Source organism: Pezoporus flaviventris, unplaced genomic scaffold, assembly GCF_033815535.1.
Source record: "Pezoporus flaviventris isolate CSIRO_AGI_PZ_B2104156 unplaced genomic scaffold, CSIRO_AGI_Pfla_v1 ptg000002l, whole genome shotgun sequence".
Taxonomy (NCBI): domain Eukaryota; kingdom Metazoa; phylum Chordata; class Aves; order Psittaciformes; family Psittacidae; genus Pezoporus; species Pezoporus flaviventris.
The window spans coordinates 51561883-51585090 of NW_026892550.1; the positions used below are offsets into that span (position 1 = coordinate 51561883).

Sequence of the window (23208 nt, forward strand, 5' to 3'; positions counted from 1 at the left end):
ATTCTTCTGCTTGCTTGACACTTTATCAATTTTTTTCTTGAGAGTATAAATGCTTTGTAGCAACTGTCATTACCAGACTTTTGGCCAGCAATGCCAGTGAATCTCTAGAATATACACCCTCTACAATATTCAGATTAGGTAACTCCTGAGGTTTAGCAGCATGGTCCAACTGATCTCCAGGGGACTGAACCGAGACTGTGCTTCCATCTAGCCTGACTCACTCTCTTATGAAAAAACATGGAATTGCTGTTTAGAGAGAACCATCTCATCCACCCCGTCTCAGCTCTCTGCAAAGCATCAGCAGCCATCCTATTTTGCATCTTGCCCTGCCATAGCAGCAGACCAGCCCTATGTGCTGGTTGAAGGTTCCAGTTCTGGTTGAGGAAGATCATTCCAGTGCCAGCAGAAAATGTGGAAAAAACATTGCACGACATCTTAGCAAAGGACTGTTTGCAGAACAGAGAAAGTAAAAGCCTCAGACTCTAGAGGTAAGCTTCACAGCTGAGCCACTGCAAGCCACTGAGCATGCATATATATATATATATACATATATATACACATACTCATACACACATGCCTTCCCCTAAACATGTTTTTATTAACATGACAATCTAAATAAATATTAACTTATTGGGTATGTGGTCATAAGCAGCAAAAGCTCCACAAGTTAAACTCTTAGTCCCCAGAAGACTGAAACAGTAAAAGCAAGAATGCCAGAGTTCTACCAAATGCTCCAAAGGAGAAATGATTTATTCTTAAATTAAATATGCAATTTTGCTTATGACATTTTCCCAATTTGCAATATGCATGCATTACACATTCTTTACTTGTCTGCCTCAAATAAAACCCAAATATTTATCTCAGATGTACATGCCTTTTACAGAAATAAGAGCCAAGTGTGTGCATCAGAGGTTAGAACTTGGCTGTAAATGCAGAGCTATGCTCAGTAGGGTATGGAAGTTAGCACATTGCAGAAAGCATTTCACAGTTCCCTTCAAAAAATCACTAGCCCCATGACTTGAATTGGATTGTATACATTTACACAGCATCACTGCCATAAATGCTCTTTTCTTATTGCTCTCAATTCAGGACTGGGAGTTCCTGAAGTGTCACAGGGCAAAAACACCCTACTGTGCTTCAATTCTGCTAAATATAAATTACATCAAAATGAAAATTTAAAGTTGATGTAATCCCATGGCAGAAAAAGTTATGTCACTTATTTGTAATAGCTGCAAATCTTGTTCTTTGGCAGAGAGATGCCTACTGTTCACCTGGCCACTAACAGTGCTTGAAGGTAACTTGCATGCTTTGCAAAGAACTATTTCTATAAAACATACGTGGGAAAGTGATAAGTCTGGTTAATTCTAGGGGGGGTACTAAGGTACCGAGACAATAAATTTATACATGCCATATAAGTCAATAAAACCCCCAATTCCTCTAGCTGCTTATCCCTAGATGCATAAAAAGCAGCTCTAGGCACTGGAGATATCAACAAAGAGAAAACCACAAAAAGCAGCTAGAATATTTATAAAAACTGTAAGAAAAGGAAAGAAAAACATGAGAAAGGATCATTAAAGAAACACTACCTTCAGTATCACATAACATTTCTGAAACTGTTTCAAAAATTCTATTAAATTATACAAAAGTACTAACGATGCCCTCTCATAATCCCAAACTTCTCTTTTGAGCATTTTTTTTTCTTTAAAAAAATAATTACTTTAATTAGTAATCACTAAATTTATGGTACATCACAAATAGTACTGTGACAATACATACTGCACATTGAAACAACTAATTTTGCCTTTTTTACAATTACTGCATTTGCAATTTTATTGTTTCCAGTTTGATCTTCAGTTTCATACCTAAACCAGAGTATCTGAATAACCACTGAATACTCATTGTCTTTACTAATGGTAAAAATCAAACCTCTTAAATATCAGAAACTGAGATTTCTACTAAGCAGAAATACCTTATCAGTACTGGCACTGTGATGTTCACCTATGTGAACCTTGAGTATTTTGAAATAAAACATACCAGTATGAGTAATTTGTTTTTGTGGAAAAATGAAGCTAGAAAGAAGTGTCAAGTAACTTTGTTCAGTTAATTTTGAAGATATCAGCAGCTACTCTACACAAAATGGATTTGAACAGAACATAAGAAGGGGAAATAGTTGACCATTAAAGCTGCTATGAAATATAAATGTCAAAGCCATCCAAGTTCCATTCTTAAGTGAGATTTGGAATGACTCTCAATGAAACTTAAGCTAAGACTTTCCTAAGCATAAGATTTAAGTGCCTTTAAAATCTCCATTCAGTGTCTGCTGGAACTGGCATTGTTTAAGCCACAATCCATGTTAGTTAAATGTTTGTAATACTGATTTGACCTTTTATTATGATTTACTAAATTGAGGTTGACTGGTATTGACGTAATATTTGGTGCCAATGCAATTAAAAGCATTCTCCAAAAATAAGAAGAAAAAAAAGGCAAAAGTAAATCAACAACAATGACAACTGAAAACCAGTCTTGAAACATATTAAATCAAGACTGGTATTTGTTCCATGGCATAGCATCCTAGACCCCTACCCACACTCAAAGTGTGGAAAAAGCCTTACATACACATGACACATGCTGTGAAATCTCCTTGCTTGTGGAGGACATAGCTAGGCAGACAGAAAATACGTTAACTTTGCTGTGCTCTCATACATCTAGCAAAAAGAGAAAAGGAATCTTTTCTTACACTTCACATTGCGCCTTCCTTTCACACACACAGAGCTGCATGTATATACAGACACCCACAGATGCACATGATAGTATTCTGTACTTGGAAAGCAGTGATTTATTCAGAATAATAATAAAATTTTTGCTGTTAATCTTCAAAATGTTCACAATAACTGAGCATCGGACTCGAAGAATACTACAAATCATGCACAGAAGATTAAGAATTCGGACACCAGTTCTTTCTTTTCTTTCTCTTACAAAAAATAATGTTTTAATCTGTTAAATGGATTTTCCTTTTTTGTGTGCTATCAGCAGTTATTTTTTACCATAATGCCACAAGTGACCTCTGCAATGACAGCTCTTTAGGCTTTATGAACTCAAGCACTCCAAGAGCAGTGTGTGAGGCTGAGTTCAAAGACTCAACGTCTTTGTTTTGTCACAAGAACTGTTATCATCAGTTTGCAAGAGGGAAACAACTGCATGAAGATGCCCACAGTCCCACAAGGAAACCTCTGCTGCATCTCTGAGATGTCAGTACAGTACCTTAAAGTGACTGAGGATATTTTTTTCCATTTCAACAACTATTCCCTACAGGTTTAATCCAAGTATAAAATATATTACATAATTGTTTTTTCCCTTGGGAACGCCAACCTTCTGTTAGGGTATCTTGTACTGTGCAAATGACCTCTTGAAATTCCCATTCTCTGTGGAGGGCAACTTCTGGTGCCCTCAAGATCTTAAGAAATTACTTTTAAATACAAGACTCATGATAAAAGCACAGACCACTCATTCATGGGTTTGCCTACTTATAAAAATAAGGGGCTTGGAAACAAGTGTATGGAAATAAAACAATAACATGACTTATTCACCCTAATAAGTGAATAAGTCTGGCTTCAAAATGTCTGCCATGTTCTACTCAGCTGGTAGACTTCACATCCGATTAATTGGTAGGAAAATACATAGCCTCCTTATCTGGGGTTCAGTCACAGAATCATAGAATAGTTAGGGTCGGAAAGGACCTTAAGACCACCAAGTTCCAACCCCCTGCCATGGGCAGGGACACCTCATCCTAGATCACGTTGCCCAGTGCTCTGTCCCACCTGGCCTTGGACGCTGCCAGGGATGGAGCATTCACCACTTTGGGCAAGCTGTTTCAGTGCCTCACCACCCTTTAACAGGTCCTTTAACAATTCTCTTCTCCAGCTTCATGCTTCCTGAGCAGGATCTGTCATGAGGTGAAGTTTAACCTTACAACCCTTTTCAGAAGGATTTTCACCGATTTTAAATTTGCCTTTGCAGCATGAAGTCACTACATGCACCATAGCTCCTACAGGAACAGAATGCTGACCTTTACAGTGTCAAGTCTTTCGTTATGTCAGTCTATGTTATGCTTTGGGAACTCCTCATGATACTGAATGAACTGGCTAGTATCAGCTAGGTACAAAACCTAACTGGCCATAAACAAACTCTCTGTGAAAGTAGAACAACACGATTAATTAATAATTAACATATGCAAAGAAAATCCTTTACTTGCTATAAATGAAATTCTGATTGCATGAGTGTTTAAGTCTTCTGAGTTGCTGTAGTGTTTCAATGTATCCTAAATTATGCCCTAATGTTAACTGACAAACTGTATTTCACATAGCTAAGTTAGTACATGTGCTTATCTCGGCCTTCTATTATCATTTTAAAAATCAGGTAGCACACCAAACAAATCTGGGAACAGCATGTACTTAGCTGGAACAGCTGTTCTGTAAGTATGATTTGATAGTATTAAAGCAGTCATGACAACCATATTAAAGGTCCTGGGAATAAACTATATAAAGTTTACATCTCTCCTTTTCACAGATACCCATGCTTCATTCACATTATACAGAAAGAATGAAGAGGCTGCTCCAGTAACCCTACCTATGAGTTTCTTTTAGCCAAAATGATCTCATCAGTTTTCTTCCAGGGGAAAAAAAAAGGAAAGTAATCCATTTTTCCAGACACTGCTGTGGCTTGTTTAATTGCCAGACTAATTTCCTTTCTTAATTGAGTTTTTTCTCAGCAGCAGTCTGTGGCTGCATTTTATAGGACTGATCTTCTGTAAAGAATTGGGAATCTGCTCACCCAAACAGCTACTATTATTAAGCCACCAATCCCAAATTACACTTGTCTGCGGTAACTGAGAGGCCTTTTTGGCTGAAGAAACACACCAAGTTTTTCTGAAGGGATTTCAGCATTGGGTAGGGTTAGGTTTGGGGTTTTCTGGGGGAGCGAGGGAGCTGTTTTTATTGCTTGGTTGGTTCTTTGGTTGTTTGTCCTTTACACTTCAGTTTAATAGTGGTTCACAAGCCAGACACTCATTTTTCATTTCTCCATTATAACTAGAATTCTCCCCATAAACTTTTCCAGAACACGCTTGGACATATTCAATTATTAATCAAAAAAATCTGTGAATTCTAAATGGATAAAAACAATAAGCAAAAGACTTATCTGTACTGTTTCTTCAGAAGTGTATTCAAACGGAAATGCTCAGGGCTTCCCACAGAAACACAGATTAGGTTTGTTATCTGACTTCAGAAACAATACAAAGGATTTTTTTTTTTTTTAATATCCCCATTTTGACAAAGGGAAAATAAAACAAAATCAGCTCTACCTGTGCTGTTATGCATCACTTCAAATGCATTCCTCAAATCCCTTTCCTAAATCTTAGTTTTAGACACATCTTTTTCAAAACTATGTTTTAAGACTGTAATTTCAAGAGGAGCTAAACTTATTCTAAAATGTCCAAGAAACAAACTAAAAATTGTGCTGGCTTCTTGAGGAAAAATACAAATATAGTTCCAAGTCATTGATTGTTTACAAGTCTTATTATTTTAAAGGGTAACTTTAGTCAATTTATACACGTTAAACTTTGTGCACCACTTTGCAGCTACAATTGCTGGCAGACAGACTTCAGCTCCAACACAGTACCACAGCAGCTCAACACTGCCAAACAACAGCACAAGCTCCTGACACTCAACAGTCATGTTCTTCAGTCTGCTCCCAAGCAGAGACAGGCTCTACTGAAGCTCTGAGGGCATCAAACATTCTGGAAGATACTAATGGAAGTGAGAAACAAACTTCTTTCCCATAAAAGCAGAGCATGAGTGTCTAGAGATATCACAAGCAAAGCAAATCTCTGCCACTGCTAATGCTGCAGCCTCAACTTGTCAGACATCCTTCTGGCAGTTGCATCAAGCTTTTAGTAGCCTCTCACCGCTAACCAAAGATTCATCCCCCTCTGCCCCCATGGCTTGGGATTGCCTTCAGAAGCACAAAGACAATTCACTAATACCAGCAAAGAACCCAACTGCAATAACCTCTGCATGCCTTTACTGCCAAGTCTGGTGTGGATCCCAATCTGCCAAATTAAAAGACATCCAAGATGGCAGACGGTGTTCATTACAGTTTCTCACAAGCACCTTCCCAAACACAGGCGTCTAGGAGGCCTGAAAGTGTAGGAGATGAGTACTCAGGGAAAGAACAACTACTTCCAGCAGCCCAGAAAAACAGCTGATCTATACCTTAGTCCAAGAGAAAGCCTCTTGCCATAACTTTCTGTGCATCCAATAGTGATGTAAATTCTTGAATTGCCTAGTTGGCTGCCAAGTCTTCAAGCCTCAAAAAACTCAGAAAGATGCAATAAAAATCAAGTTGCCCATTTCTAAAGCAAGTCACAGCAATGTGTCTATGCATACAGTGCTCTTCCCCACATTTACCTGCACTGTTTTTCACCATATAAGTGGTAAGCTCTGGAAAGATTTCCATGAACATCACGATTTCCTACCCAACGGTCTTCCATCAGTACTGATCCTCTAATATTTCCAGACAACCCTCTATTCCTTGCCATGCTCCTTACAGTCAAACACCACATGGTCCAGGAGTTTGCCACATTTCCAGCATTACACAGACTATCTTGAAATGCAGCCAGCTGCACCCACCCAAGCTCTAACTCTCTGGAGCCTACCACAGTGCTCCGTCTGACAAGAAGGAGCTGTAATGGCTCTCTCTTCAGGGAGTCTACATGTGTCTGCATTGCCACCTAGAGGATTGCTGCCACACTCCAGTCCACCCTGCGGTTTACAAACAGTATCGAGGGAAGGACAGGACAAATAATCCCTTACATTCTGAAAGCAGAAGGGCAGAACTGCACACTAGTAGTACAAGAACAGGAAAAAAAAAAGCCTCATACCAAAGGGTCCCTACAGACATGATGAAAAGATAACAGGGGAGCATAATGCACTGTGTGACAAAAGGCAAATCTTACTACCACAGAGCGTTTGGTTGCTGGGTTTTATCATCATTTGCATTGGCTAACGACAGAGGTACAATTTTACTCCCTTTGATCTAAATCATATCTATCCCACTAAGAGTACAGTATCAATAATCGCAGAATCCCTATTCTTCTACAAAGATTTTCTGTTACATGAAACGGAAACTCTGGCCTCTCACACTCCCCCTTCTATTCTAAATTAAGAAGTGATATCTTGGTGTATTTATCATCTAAAATTGCTGAATTATGTGGACAACAAACAGAACAAATACCCACAGTATCTACAACAACACCCTTGTGAACCTTCAATGTTATAATGTATACAGGTTTGCAAAAAACTAGATGTATTTACATCACAATCTAGTTATTGCGCACACCCCTGAGGACTTCAAAATACCCTTCAAATAGTGAAAGGCATAAAGGCAGTGAAGTGTTCAACAGCTAGCTAAGAGGCAATATATTCAGAAAGATTTTCATATCACATACACTAGGAGCATCTGATTTTACTCCTCCTAATGAAAATACTGCATGCATGTGGCCATAGGCCTCTAATCTGATGACAGTGTCCATAGTCTCACTTGAGAAAAAAAAAAAACAAAAAAACCCTGCTGCAATGCCATCCACAGATAAGCTTTACAGCTCTAAGGAAAACTTTACACTGGAATGCTGCCTATAAGGGAGGGAGGAGGAAGGAAGAACATCAGTAAACTACAGCTGCTAAATAAGCCTCCCTGATTAGCTTCAATTTTAAAACATCTGCAGTTTAGCCAGCCATCAAATTTCTAAACACATATGGATGCTGTACAGTAATATACAGTGAAACTATTTTAATTCTTGTCAGGTTTCAACAGATTTGCCTTTATCATGCTGCTTATGATTTCCAAATAACAGAAAAACATACCATAAAGTTATATCTAATTATCTAAGAGATAATAATACTTTGCTGCTTTCCAAAATAAAAGCAGACTAGTTCAGGTGCTTGGAATTTACTGCTGAAATATAAAGCAGTTAAATAACTTACAATCAAGGTTAAGCACACTTTCTACGAATAAACATAATTCATGGTAAGAAAGACAAGCTACTGAATAAAACCTTTTGGTTGATTGTCGCAGGCCACAATAACATTCTTGGAGACATTTATACTCAGCGTAACTGCAGCATAAGCAGCTGAAGAACAAATGATGCATTCAGTTTTACAGATCAATCCATCCCATGCTGATTTCATGCTTTCAAAGATGAAGTATGGTGTACAGACATACTTATTCAGTTAGAAGCAGTAGGAAATAGAATATAAAAAAGTTGGGTTTTCCTTTTAAAAAAAAAAACAAACAAAAAAATCCATCTTGCTTGACAGATTACCTTTCAGTATTAACTTCAACTGCACTTTTATGCAATAAAAAAGTATGGTTCAATAATGTGAATAAAGAGGTGTAAACTAAAGTGACAAATCACCTTCCCAGTCCCATTCATTTGGCACCACAGCAGCCCATACAGTGAGTTTTGGAACGAGTGCCACATGAGTGAAATGTAATACTGGAACATGCAGAAGGTGGAATTACTTGTCATGTAACTGGATCAAAGCCTACCAAACAAACAAACAAAAAAAAAGGCTGAAAACCCTGGCCCAGTTTACAACAGAGCAAATAATAATTTGTCATCCTCTCTCATAATTTGTCATCCTCTCTCGTCCACAATCACCTTCCTGCTACACTCTCTTACTGCTTCTCTTCAGTCATATCTGATGCATACCTGACACCTGAGAAGTATATTTAGAAAGATAAACCAGAGGAAAGCTAATCTTACCATTAAAATAAAGAGTGGTATTTTTCTATGGATTTAGCACTCTGTACCAGTATGTTCCAGAATTAGAGAAACTCCAGTGGCAGCTTAAGTTGGATCAGTTTAGTTGTGCTGTGAAACTGCACCCAAATCATGCTGAAGTCAAGTTGCATTTGTGATCTAAGGCCACATCTAAACACTGCCATCTTTGAACAATAAGAATTTAATTTAAAACTATTTTTTTTATGTGGGTGGGGGAGTAAAAGGCAGCTATTGCTCAAAAAGTCTTAACACAAAAATACAACTTACTGATCAGAGTCATAATAATCCATGCACTTCTTTTTCTTATTATAGGCTGCAACTCTGAAGGGTACAATTTCCAGTGCTCGAAGGCCTGGAGCCATTGTCAACACTTTTGCACCATGGGTTGGTTCGTACAGATCTTTTCCAGTGTCAGGGTGTGGCATCCCTGCTGGATCTCGTCCTACAATGTAGAAATTAGCTCCTGCAACCATCCGTGATCTACAGTGCCACTGAACCTAGAACAGACGCAGGGAAAAACAGTTAACAAGAAAATGGTCAAAATACAACCCTTAAAATGTACACACATTGTATAATTACAACTTTTTCCCTAATCACAGTTAGGCAGCTGCCAAACATCTCAACGGAAGAAAGACAAGATAGGCTACTTAAACACAGTGCTCATGAGTGATCTAGCCAACCTCTCTACACATTAAAAATGAAAAATTCCCTATGGTCTGCATTTTTACCTGGTGCATGTGGCAAGGATGTTGTCCAAGGAAGGGCTTCGACACTTAATCTGTGTCAGTATTAACATCCAGAGGACATAAGAACTAGGTACATACCGCACATAAATGCTTAGAACAGGCTTTCAGACCACTAAGACTGCCTACTCATACCACAAACTTCTAAGATGAAAACTGATAAGGCAACTCCACCTTTAGTACATATTTAGTCTGTTTTCCCTGACTGTTTTGAAATAACTTGTTTCTAACACCTCTGTATGAAATGAGGAAGAACCAACGTCAAAATCAGAAACTTTTGCTGAACTTTTGCTTGGATGCACCAACTCCCTCCCACCTAGTATTTGAAGTACTGTAAATACTGACAAACAGCTTTTCCACATTACCCACTGCACATTTCAAAATGAGTGGTTTCATAACTAACAGCTTGATTTTTACTCCCCCCCATATCTCTGTTAGTACTGAAGGTAAAAAATGAAAAAAAAAAAAAATATGCTTCAAAGGAAATTCTGCAGACTATTCAATCATCCACACCCTACAAAGAATACTTTCGATTATTTAGAAATGCATCTTTTCTGAAATATGGCTAGATGATTTTTTTCTCTCAAGGTCTTTTTGTAGTATTTACTAGACCCTAGACCATTAGGTAGGTCACACTTATGACAGCTTCTAGACTTACTATGTTACAGGACTGTTGGTGAACTTTTTTAAATTCATTTTGATATATGTAATATTTTGTATAGAAAAAAAATACCTGCACAGTACAGGAAAAGTAAAATAACTATTACATTACTTTAGGAAACAAAGGCATGCCACTTCAGGAAATGTCAGTTTGTTCTCATCTCATACTGGGAAGCATTCCCTAAAAGAATTGTCATACCATCTATATAGCTTAGTATCTGCCAAAGGATACTCAGATAAGAGTTTAAAGAATCAACAAGTATGGAACAGTAGTTTCTTCTATGTTCCAGCCTTCCTTTCACACAAAACTAAAAGGCCTACCCAGTAACTGCGTGGTGTTACATAGCTTCCCAAATTGAAAGGTAACAAACATCTGTCGAGGGGAAAAAAAAAATTAAGAAGGGGAGGCAGAAGGGAAAAACCCCACAAATCACAGGATAAAAGTTGCTGCCACTACCTTGTAGTAAATAGACAATGTGATGAATAAATTTTCTTTCCATTACAAATAAAAAAAAAACCAACCAAACAAAAAACCCAACAAAAACCCCCACAAAAAAAATTTGCATCTGCCTACTGCAAATCTTTACATAAAAGATTTTGGTCACTGTGCCTGCTGTTCTATGTTAACAAGCTTTAGGCAACAGGCTCAAAAGTGATTTTACAAAGTAGTAACTATTAGCTCTACATTAGTTCTATAAACCATTTTAGGAACCATCAAGGAGGAAGTTTTGTAGTCAATACGGACAGAGTCCTGTAAATCAAATAATGAAATTTGGAAGCAGTCAGGAGTTATAAAGGTACTACTGGTATCAGTTTTCATCTTGACCACAGACAGACATTACCCACTACACTGCTATTCAAGCATATAGGGTGGTAAGGAAGCGTCTATATTATGCTAATAATTTTAATATTTTTAAGCACAGAGTGGACCATACACAGTAAATTCCAGCATATCACAGCAGCTAGCAGCATATTTCCTGAAACAATTCTAGCATAGTTAAGAAATTTAAGTTTCAGTTTGGGTAACAGCAAGTAAGAACTTCATTTTTGAGTAAGTTAAGCTATTTGACTAAGACAATTTATAACAATGTAAACCACATGTCTGAGACCTAAAAGTAGCAGCTCTTGTCCCATTTCTACATATGCATATTACTTCAGAACATATTTACTTTCCTAAGCAGGTGAATTTACTGCATTTTGATACAGAATTTTCTCTTAGAGAACTTTCTTTTCTTCCAAGTAACTACAAGGAATGTTAAAAATACAAAAATGCTAAACTGATGCTTATGAAACATGTCCATTAAAATCTTCACAGACTGGAAGGCCTCACTCATCCTGTAGATAACCACACTAACAACTGCTTGCTGTTCTTTAGAGACTTGTGCTACAGAAACAAACTCGGCAAGAATGTCTTTTAAATGACCCATGGAAAATTTTTAAAGGAAGAATATCTTTTATTACTTGGCTACAAACATTATTGTCAGGCTGTACTCTGAAGTTACTGGAAATGATGTATAGCTTAGGAGGAAACTTTTACTCTCTTTAGAATAAAGACTGTGGATTTTGTTCCTCCTCATACGCTCATGAACAGAAGACTGAAGTAGAAGACTTCTTTTACTTTCCACAAAAAGTCTATGTGGAACATACAAGATTCCCCACAGTAATTCACTCAACATGCCTCAGCTAGCTTTGGACTACAGTTTTTGCTCTGGACTGAAAGGCAGTGCAAGCTCTGTTTGGCCAGACACCTGCCTAAAATTTCATTCCAGTGGTGAGATCTTGTACCAAAAAGCTACCACAAAGTTAACCTCTTGAGCCTGGTCAGAATTTGAACTTCCTGTGACTCATAGAGAGGGGTGGTGGGAGGGAAAAAAAAGAAAAAAGGAAAAAGAAAAAAAAAAGAAAGTAATGACATGGAGACCAAATATCCCCTAAAGGAATTGCCCTCACATGAGAGCATTTATTCTCTCTACTGCTTCCCACAAACCTCTAGGGATTCCAACCCCAGACCTGGCTTCAAAATAAAGGGTTGCCAAAAAATTATTTCATATAAAAGCCTTGAAACAATTCTCTCTGAATTAAGTTTGCCAAAAAATAAACAAAGCTCACTCTTTTTTTCTAGTTTGTGTATAGCCCCCCAACATACAAACTTTTTAACAGTCATAAAACTTAAGTATTTAACATTCAGAACAACTACTTTGTATGTCAACAGATCTCACAATTCCTTCTGAAAAGGACTGTAAAAAAGGAGGAAGAATTAAATCATTATCATACCCTTATAATTGTAAAGAAAGGAACACATAAACCCTGTATTGTCTCCTACCACTTCCAGCAACATCCTACAATATACATGTTTCTTCACAGAAAAATATTTTGTTGATGACAGAGGTAGCTTTGACAGTCTGGTTTCCCAAGGAAAATTAACCTCCTCACTCCATTAAAAAACCCACAATGCACAATCATCAGGCATAACATTAACTACTTTAGTGCACTATCAAAGGGGTTTGCTTTTGTTTTAAACTCTTGATGTATTTACCTCAGTTGGTCCAGCATACATCATGGGGGAAGGGAATATAGCCACCACTGTTGTTTCTGGATTCAAGATTCCCTCCTCCAGTACTGCAGCATGTTGCTTCATACGCCACATGAGGGGAACATCATCCTCCTTTGTCCAGCCTCCAAGTGGATGCAAAAGTAAAACTGGGCGCCGGTAGCCACGTTCCAAAAGTTGCTTATGAGTATCCTGCATTAAAAGAGCATGCCCGTTGTGCACCGGGTTGCGTAACTGGAATGCAAAGACAGCATCTACAGAGAAAAACAAACAGACAAAGATATAAGAAAAGCAAGTTATTTTAGCAGGAGTTGTGCAATCATTGAAATATCTTCAAATGGTACTATCTTTCCTCTGAAATAGCAGTAGTCACAGGCCATTAAAGGATTATGAATTATTACAGAATCATTATGCTCAATAAGCAAAACTAAAAAAGCTACCATACAAAAACACCCCTATACATCAGCTTCCTTCATTTTGAGATTTCATCAGAATTCCTCTAGTTTCTGCAATGGCTATAATCTTCTTTTTGGATTTTTCACTTGCATGAGCATATACTCTATGTTAAATTCTAAGAGGAAATCAAACTATGCTACCTGTCTTAAAGGCTCAAGGTATGATCGGGAGAACAAATTGACATGTCGGCAACAAAATACATAAATGGGGATTTAATGCACCTTAGTAAGCTTCCTTCACCTAAACAGCTTCGTAGAGTTTACACACAGTAAGAACAAAGCAAGGCTAACTACTATTCCAAAGTACTACAAACCCCTTCATGAAAAACCCTGACACAACTGGGATTTCGCCCTTCTGCAAATAAAGATGAACTAAGGTTCCCTGCAAGACAGCAAAATCACCATAACTGAGAGCTTTTCCAAAAAGAAACTAACAGCATTCAGAGAACAGGGTTTTCTGGTTGGTTGGTTGTTTTTTTTCAGGTATCAAATGTATTTATATTTAGGGGATAGCTAAGTATCACAAACTGGCAGATCCTAGAAATACTGACCACACTGAAAGAAGACAGGAGCTCAGGACCAATCTCAGCCTGCATTCTTGATGTTAATCTCTTTCCTTACACTTAAGAAGTGCTTATCAGCCGCCAGCCAATTGCTGTCACAATGAAGATATGTGTGATTGTGCTCTGCTTTGTAATATTACTCAGCCTCTTATTTATCTAACACAACTCTTTAGCGAGAAAAGCTGTTGTTTCTTCTGCAATATAAATTAGTGGTTAACTTAAAGTTTTTAACTGTGACACATTCCACTTTGCACCGGTCTACTCGCATTACTGTCATAAGCTTTGCTCCCCAGGAGTAACGTGGAACAGACTTAAAAATAGAAGAGCATGAAAGCTCAGCACTCAACCATACCTCTACAGTTTTAGCCAAATCTGGTAATTTTTAAATCCCATTCTACCACATTTTGAAATTATCTTTTCTTGCATTAGTAACATGTCTAGCGCACATGAAAAGATAAAATTCAGGATCTCAGGCATTACCAGCTTCTCTTGTGTATTTAGGCAATGAAATGTCTGAGAACATAAAAATCAATACCAGTAAAAGGCAAAGTATGCCTCCTAAGAGAGCATTCAAAATCTTCATCCTTGAAACAATGCTAGCCCCTGAGGCAGTAGACATTTGGATAGATCTCTGCAGGAAGAAACAGAACAAGAAAAATTTACTCACCGGCATTCATTTCCTTGAATTTCTGCCTTAGTTCAGTTGGAGTGAGACGGTATTGATCAAGTCCATCATTCCAATAAATACGATCAAGGACCTGCAGATCTCCACCTACAAGCCAGTTCCCTTGCTCCATAACCATCTAAGAAAAGAAAGGAAAATCCTTGTTATGATAGGTTCTCAGCTTCTCCTGAGCATCTACAGCATTCCAATGGGGACATATATTTACCAAGGGAAGAGTTGTGGGTTAATTTTATTTGACAGTCTCAAGTCAAGTGTCAATATATATTAATAAATAAATAAGAAATCACTGGAACATAGCCCAGATATATTACGGGGCAGGAGTGATGCACAAATCTTCAGTAGGTATATGCCTTTCTTTCAAAAGAAAGAATTTTCTAATATACAGAAATACAAGTAGGCAGCATTCTTTACCAACATTATTACATGACAGAAAGAGAAAATGGCTGGAAAGCCTAATATATTAAGTACAATGAAGTTGAACACTTTACAGTAGTTGACCAAAGCAAATGCAGTTTCAGTATGGCCTCACAGACAAGATTCTGGTCAGCAATAAAAGTAACAAATAAAACAGTTCTGATTAACTACTCACCCACTTGATAAATAAAATCAGAAGTAGGATAGCTTTTGGCTTTATTTCACAGTAGCACTCCACAAGGCAACATATATTGTACATTCACTAGAATTCTTCAGAACAGAAGTTTTCTTGCTTTCTCAATGCATATATTTGCTGATTAAGGAGCTTTGATAGTCCATCCAGCTACACAGAGGGATTTTTTCTAGTCAAACTAGAGGGCAAAGTTCCCTCTTCTCTAGCCGATTCTACAGTACATTCTGAATTCATTTCATGTGTGCATACTGACATTAGATTTTCACACTGAGTGCAGATTATACATCAGCTACATAGAGTAAAAAAGTCACCTCTGTTTCTGCTCAAATGTTTTAATAGGTTCTCAAAGTAGTTTTGCTGTTGAAATACACTGGTCACAGACATCACCTTCACTCACTTTGCAATCCCACAAACATTACAGCTAATACAATTAGATCCTCAACTTTTAAACACACACCTTGATATAGGGATGCTCCTTGCATGTCGTTCCCCATTGCCTAGCACAGCGTTCCTCTTTCCTGTGCTCATAAAACTCAGGATTACGGAGAATGGCCACACGGCGACCTTCATACACTAGTGCAATTGCTGTACACCCGTCCAGTCTTCCTTTGTCTTCTTGAGTAGCTGTTAGCACTATAGGCACTGACAGATTAATAACCCCCCCTACAGAGCAAAGAAGAAGAAAAAAACAAAAAAGCCTTCATCCTTAGTAACAGTGATCAACAATACTATGAAAATTTACCTTCCTAGCAAGTTACAGTGTAAGCTGTATCACACAACAGACAGTTCAAGCACTTATTTTAACAGGGGTTACAAGCAAATTTCAGAAAGAAGTCTTGCATAGGATATGTGAGCTATAAAAATGTACAAACACTGAGATCTGATAAGGTACTGAATATAGGAAGTATAAAGTACTGAAAATAGGAAATACTTACAGCTACACACTATTTTGACTGAGGATATTTATTTTTGGGGATCTCAAATTATCTTGTTCAAGCTATATAGTAAGCAGAAATACACAACTGACATCTTTAAACAGATCATCTAAAGTATTAGGCAAGATTGTTACAGGACTGGATAATGAGTAAAAACGAAATACCATTCTCAGTAGCAATACTTTTGGTCCATAAGAAAAGTTCAATGCAGTAGAAGCAGCCAAATCTACTAGTTAGCATACGTAATTCAACTATTTCAAAAGGTGACTTTTGGTGTTTACTTAAAACTATGTTTGGATTCAAGCACAAGTATTTCAGAAAAAAAACCTGTTTGGTGAGACAGACATTTCACACAGTTTTTTCAGCTGAAAGCTTACCAGCTACTTCTAAAGCTAAACCAATGTTTCTGAATTTTAAGGTTATGTGTGGTCCTCATTTTTTAATGTTAGATGCTGGAAGTCTTGTTTTTCTTGTCTACAAGAGAGTGAGATTTGAGAAACCCAGTGGAGTAAATACTGCGAGTCTCATACAAAGGCTTGAATTCTAATGAGCATATACTTGCTGAAAGATTGCAAAACCTTTGGGTGGTCTCCAGGAGAAAGGCAATGAGCCCCCGACGTTAATGGGAGGTTTGCCATTGGCTTAATGAGGCCAGTACTCCAAGCAAGTAAGGCTGATTTCCCTGTTATCTGAACAATACATTTTTTGTAACTTTCTCTCAATTTTACTTTGAGGAACTTGGTAGGAAGTTAAAAATTATGAAGTTGGATGAAAAGTTTAAGAGAAAAGTAGGTCCCCTTCCTTCATTGTGCAAAATGAAAAGCATGCTGCACATTTCCTCCTAAGCTCAGTTTTGTACTTGCTCAGAATTACTTTTAAACTACTTCCTAAGATTAAGCTTGGCAACACTCACAGGGAAGGTGATTTGCCACTACATCTTGATAACTTAAAAAATCCTTTTGCTTTGCAAACAAGTAAATAAATATTTAAAACTGTGAAGAGATCTCAGACCTGTTGATAATTCAAATTTTGTCAGTGACCAATAGCCAATATATAGTATCTTTGACATTTGTCTTCAGACACCGCACAAATGAGAAACTGAGGCAAAGTACTGGAGTGAGTTTGGTAAATCACAGATGAGCACAGTGTCAGCTTAAGACTATTTCAGATAACTTAAGCTTTAAAGTCAGAGTGTCAACACACCTGCACTGACCTCCATAATGAAGAAGTCAGTCAGTATGAACATTCCATTTAGAGCCCAAAGGAAGAGATACATTGTAGGTATTAAACAATTTCACCCTCTTCAAAAATCAAAACCTTGGAAAAATGACTGCTGCTGTGAGAATCTAGCAGGGAGGAAACTTTCATGATGTTGTTTTGACTTAACAATTGTCACTGCTTCAAGTAGCAAAGCAGCTTTAAGGCAATCACATTTTTCCAAAAAGGATCTCATTGATAAATGTTGCAGTAGATATCTAAGAGGAGGAAATATAGTAGCGTGTAGAGAAATATGACTGTTCTATTGAAGCTTAGGACTGAATTTTTTTTCCATCAGTAAGTTATTATTTTTCATTACTCAAATTTTTTGCTGCATTCATGAAGTACTAAAAACAACTGCAAGAGCAGTTTAAAAACTTGTAATATTGCCATATCTGAAAAAGTCACCTATATAAGGTCTTAAAAGCCTTATAAAAATTCTGATTTACAGAAGACTACAGAGCAGAATAAGGAGCTATAAGCTATTTTAGGAGCTGAATGCAAAGCATGCCATGTGCACAACACATTTTACCTGGGTAGACACAGAGAAGGCAAAAGAAATGAAAACAAACCTAGCAGTCCAAAACAGTAACTTTAGATAACAGGATGGCATTACATTGCCTACGATAGTATCCAAAAGATGTACAGAAAAGGGAACTAGAAAATACAAGGACAACAGATACCTGGATCACACAACTGAAAGACAAATGAGTTTTTTTTTCTGCTGGTTGGTCTCCAGCAGAAAGTAATGCAAAACAAAGTGGGGAAACAGGAATTTTTCCTACCCCTCTTTGATACAGAGAGTGGAAAAAAACCTTAAAATGCTTGAGTAAAACAGCCTTCAAAAAGGAATAAATGAAAAATTACAAAGGATCACCATCAAGCTCCAAAACCCAAGGATGCTATCACTTGACTACCTTAACTAAAGCTTGCTCTTAACTAATGCTTGCTCTTAGCCAGTTGGTAATGCAAAATAAAATATATTCATTTAAATTATCACAGGATAATTACTAAGTCATAGTAATTCAATTACATGTGTGTCTTGGGTTTAGCAGTAGCAGTCAATTTTTCTCCTTCTTGGTAGCTGGTGCAGCCCTGTGTTTTGACTTTCAGCCTGGGAACAGTGCTGATAACACCGATGTTTTCAGTTGTTGCTAAGTAATGTTTACCCTGACTAAGGACTTAGTGAGTCTCATGCTCTGCCACAGAGGGTAGCTGGAGTAGTTGCGCTGACTGTTGCTTTGCCCTCAGATCCAGGGACATTTTTTTCCTTTTGAAGGTGCTGGATAGTGTTGAACAAGGCCCTGTAAGCATAGGCCAAGCCCCAGCACGGTGCCATGATTTGTCCACCTCTGGTATGGCCAGAACGACCACACACCTCATACAAGTGTTTTACTAATTCTTCTGGATTTTGCAGTTGTTCGGTGGTGAAATTCCAAAGTACTGGAGGGGCCCACTGACCTAGATACTTGCCCATACTATCCCACACACCCTGCCACTCATGACTGTCCAGCCTCGGGGAAAATCTCCTGGTCCTCCTATATCTTCGTTTAACCCTAGACAAGACCCAAACCTGGCTCAATTAACTTTTGAAATCAGACGAAATGGTCGTGGGAAAATACACTCTGTATACGTGCCAACATGGTGATCCCCATCACAATCAGCAAACGAGTCTCAACAGCATTAAAAGGCCATTCAAAAACTTCAAAACTCTCAAACGATGCTGTAAATGGGGGGGGGGGAACGGGGACACGGGACGACATGACGACATGGACTGGGAGGGTAAAAGAATGTCTCCTTCACAGGTTGACCACCTGAGAAGGAGAAAAAATATGTGTAATTGCTAAGCACTTTTATTATATTCCTCCCAAAGTATAAAGGTGGTGACCACACTGGGAACATAAGCCAGATCAGTTTCATGATCAATGATTCTATTGTATTACAAGTCATTACCATAAAGTACAATGAGACAAAAACCTTAGCCCAAGCCCCACACTTGAAAAACACTAATACAGCAAATACTGGCTCAAAGTAAGGTATGATATACTGAAACTGTGAGATCAAGAGGAGCAACCTTGAGAGCCAATAAATCAGCATTGTGATGAGTGACTATTAATTTGGACAGATCTGCTGTTATCTCAATCCTCCGTGCCCCACGTTGGGCGCCAAAAAAGAACTGTTGTGGTTTAAACCCAGCCAGCCAGACCGTTCACTCACTCCTCCCTCCTTTTCCTGCCTCTTTCTTTCCTTCCCCCCCCACCCCCCCCCTTCCCTGCTCCCAGAGGTATGGGGAGGAGAATCAAGAGGATGCAACTCCCACGGGTTGAGAACAAGAACAGCCCAGCAACCAATGTACAACACAAATCACCACTGCTACCACCAACGACAACAATCATAAGAGAAAATAACAAGGGAAGAGAATACGATACCATCCGCCAAAAAATGAGCCCGACGCAGAAGCCCATGTCCTTCCGGGTAACTCCCAGTTACCCCCCCAGGCATGACGTGCTGTGGTATGGAATACCTCTTTGTCTAGCTTGGGTCAGGTGTCCTGTCTATGCTTCCTCCCGGCTTCCCCTCCTCCCTGGCAGAGCATGAGCCTCACAAAGTCCTTGGTCAGGGTAAACATTACTTAGCAACAACTGAAAACATCGGTGTTATCAGCACTGTTCCCAGGCTGAAAGTCAAAACACAGCGCTGCACCAGCTACCAAGAACGAGAAAAATTGACTGCTACTGCTAAACCCAGGACAATGTGACAATTGTCCATGCTCAAGTCCCCTTCTCAGATTCTGATTTCATACTTGCAATAGCCCCAGCCCTCAAGTCAGTTTGCTGTCCTTCCCTTCATTACTGCTGTGGAACAAATCTTTTGGTACACAAATCTAAACAGCAATTAAACTCAATTCTAAATTCTAAAATCAATTTCTTCAAAACAGATTATAAACATGGATTTTAATGTTTTGCAAAAATTAAAATATTTGAAAAATAATTTGTAAAGGCAGAAAGGCAAGACATTCAAACTCTAACACAATGACAGGTATAGAAAAAAAAAAAATCAAGTTTTAAATGGACGGTTGCTCTTATTCCTTTACCCCATGTTGTGCACAAGCATGACAACATGTTACCACATCACCATTAAGCAGCAAAGCATCAACAACATTTCAAAAGTAGGATTATCTTGCTCAGTTTTACAAATGGTAACTTTTACCCTACCATCGAGGAGACAGTCAAAGTGAAGGCACTGTAGGTATTCTCTCTCTCTCATAAAGCCATTTAGCGGTGTTGCCCAGCCTTCTGCCAGCACTTGCACCCACTGCATATCCACCTTGTAAAGAAATGGAGAAATAGACTTACAGCAAACAAAAGCTGTTGCTCGCTGATTTATATCAGGTCTTATGGTTAATCATAATAGATCATAATTTACCCATAAAACACAGATGGTATAAATTTCTCAGTATTATAGTTTTTAATCACAAAGAATTCAAAGTGTCCACAATTAAGAAAAAAGAGCAACTTGTTCCTCACTGTTCATATTTCTGGCTATTTTACAGTCCTTACACTAGATCAAATGTCCATGTGTTAAAAAACAAGCCAACAAAAACACAGTAAACTTTATTCGTAAATGTTTGATAAAGTTCAACTTAACAGAATTAGGAAGTCCCACCTGCATTTAATTTTTTAACAAAGCATGATAACTAAAAGGTTTAAAGAAAAAAAACAAACCAACATATACAATTACCACAAAAAAAAAATCAGAATTATTGGGTTGAATATTAACAGGTCTCATCTTAAAACAGATTGGAAAAACAATTTTTATTACAGAAACTAGTGAGACAATCCAGAAGTAAAATTCTCTTGGGACTAGTACTTAGTTTAGTTTAAGAGGTATCAGCTCACAGGGAATTTCCTTCCTTAGCATTTAAGCAGTCACACTATGACTTATCGTGTGGCCTCTATTATTGCTGCATGTGCATTACTAAGACCTGGTCAAGTCTTTGACAAGGACAGGCTTTGCTTCTGCAAGTCTCTTTCAAAGAGCATGACAAATTTTATTACACTCTTTAATTTATGCTGATACAAGTACAACACACGTTCTCTTGCCAAGTTTATGTTATACACTTGCTTGATATTTAACAAACCACTAGCTGGGGGTGCATGGGGAAAGGATTTGCTAGATTTTCTAGGTTGCAGGGGGAGCAATTTAGAATGGGACACTAAGGAAATTTAATCATGATCTTAAATATTTACTCCCCATCAAAGCAATAGTTTTATAAACACATATGTGAATCTAGTAAGATGCAGTTGAAGCAAGTATTAAAATTTATTAGTAGTAGAAGGCTAGGCAAACTTTAAGGCTATTTACTGGAGTACTTAGTATGTTGTCTCAGTCCTTCAAAGTCAAGTTACTCACTGCAGAGGCTGAACTCTGAGCTCAGTCAGCTCCTAGACCAAATGCTTAGCTTTAAATTCTAGTAATACTGTCAAAAAGCCAGTGAAAAAACTCATGCATTGGATGTGTGTTTAGGCATAACTCTTTCAAAAAGATGATGAGGTAGAACAGAAACAGCCAGAAGCACCTTTGTCCAATTTATTTCAGTTGGAAGATAGTGCATTTGACCAAAATAAGAACAGAGTTGGTAAGTTGATCCATGCTTTTCCACATTTTCTCTGCTGGAAGCCAGAAAAGTAGCATGAACATGTTCTAATGGGGGAAGAAAGAGGGAGAAAAAAACCACAAAAAAACTAACACAATATCAACCACAAAACAATAAAGTGGATATGATCATTTCTCTGTAGACTTAAATTTACAGCTGTTTGAGCCTGGTGTATATATAAAGGTCACTATCTTTCAGCTGAAGGTTACCAACAAGAATAATCAAGAAGCAGTAACTGATTTCCTTTGTATTTCTAGGTCATTACAATTCAAAATAAAACAAAATAAATAAATAAAGTAAAAATAAAACAAAAAAAATCATTGCTGCTATTCTAGAAATAACTAATCCTACAAGACATGCCAGGCACGGTTTACAGCACGGACTGGGGGAGAGGGGTAGGTCTGTGGGAGGAAAGAACTGTAAATTTAATCTCCAGGCTTAGGATAAACTAAATAACATTATAGCAGACATAATGTATTAAAATACAAAGATTCAATTGTTATCTCTAGTAATTGATTAAAGAAAACACAGATGCTGTGATTTCTCTCAAGAAGGGGGGGGGGGGGGGAAGTATATCAAGATACATTCTGTAAGCAGTACAGGTATTTTGATTTTATCTCCTTCCACTGGGCAACAGATTGTATTTCAACTTAATCAGTGAGATAACTGAACACACAATACCTTATTTATTTCCAAGGTTAACAGAGACTCAGCATCAGTTTTGGCCAACTGTAGCTTGTTTTCTGGCACATAAAGCTCTTTTACCTCATAAGAGGCATCCACTGGTACAATATCCTGTATAAAAGGAACAAACAGAACTCAGTTTGTTCAGAATGCTTCTTGGATTCTGAACACATGGTCAAGAAGCAAAATTCTAATGTTGCACTACTCTGTAGCAAGAGTTTATTCATTGTTTTACTCATTTAAAAGTCAGCACTGTTCCAAGATTATGATATATTGCTAGCCAAGCTGCTAGCTTTAATAATTCAAGTGAAACATTCTAACACGTGATCTTTTTCTACATCTTTAGTACCCCATGTAACATTTTCCTAGAAAATATTTTACCTGTTGAACTAAATGCAGTTTTTATGACTTACTAATGCCTACAATATCTACAGCAGAAAGGAAGACTACACTTTTATACTTGCTAAAAGAAGTAAAAAGATGTTTTAGACATGGGGCATTTGTAAATTTGAGCCATTTACTATACGATATACATTAGAAGTGGTAACATGGAGTACAAAAAAACCTCTCAA

General features: G+C 37.8%; 1 protein-coding gene across 5 annotated transcripts in view; it reads right to left on the reverse strand.

The window, feature by feature from the left end:
* The window catches only part of PAPSS1 (3'-phosphoadenosine 5'-phosphosulfate synthase 1), a 53156-nt gene that overhangs the window by 1139 nt on the left and 28809 nt on the right, over nucleotides 1-23208 (reverse strand). For all 5 annotated transcript variants that reach the window (XM_061478312.1, XM_061478306.1, XM_061478303.1 and 2 more), the window contains exons 6-11: nucleotides 22634-22747; nucleotides 20511-20622; nucleotides 15561-15766; nucleotides 14479-14614; nucleotides 12779-13047; nucleotides 9107-9336 (exon numbers count right to left, since the gene is read on the reverse strand). In XM_061478312.1, coding sequence (XP_061334296.1) covers nucleotides 9107-9336; nucleotides 12779-13047; nucleotides 14479-14614; nucleotides 15561-15766; nucleotides 20511-20622; nucleotides 22634-22747 — 1067 coding nt within the window. The remainder of the gene's footprint in view (nucleotides 1-9106; nucleotides 9337-12778; nucleotides 13048-14478; nucleotides 14615-15560; nucleotides 15767-20510; nucleotides 20623-22633; nucleotides 22748-23208) is intronic.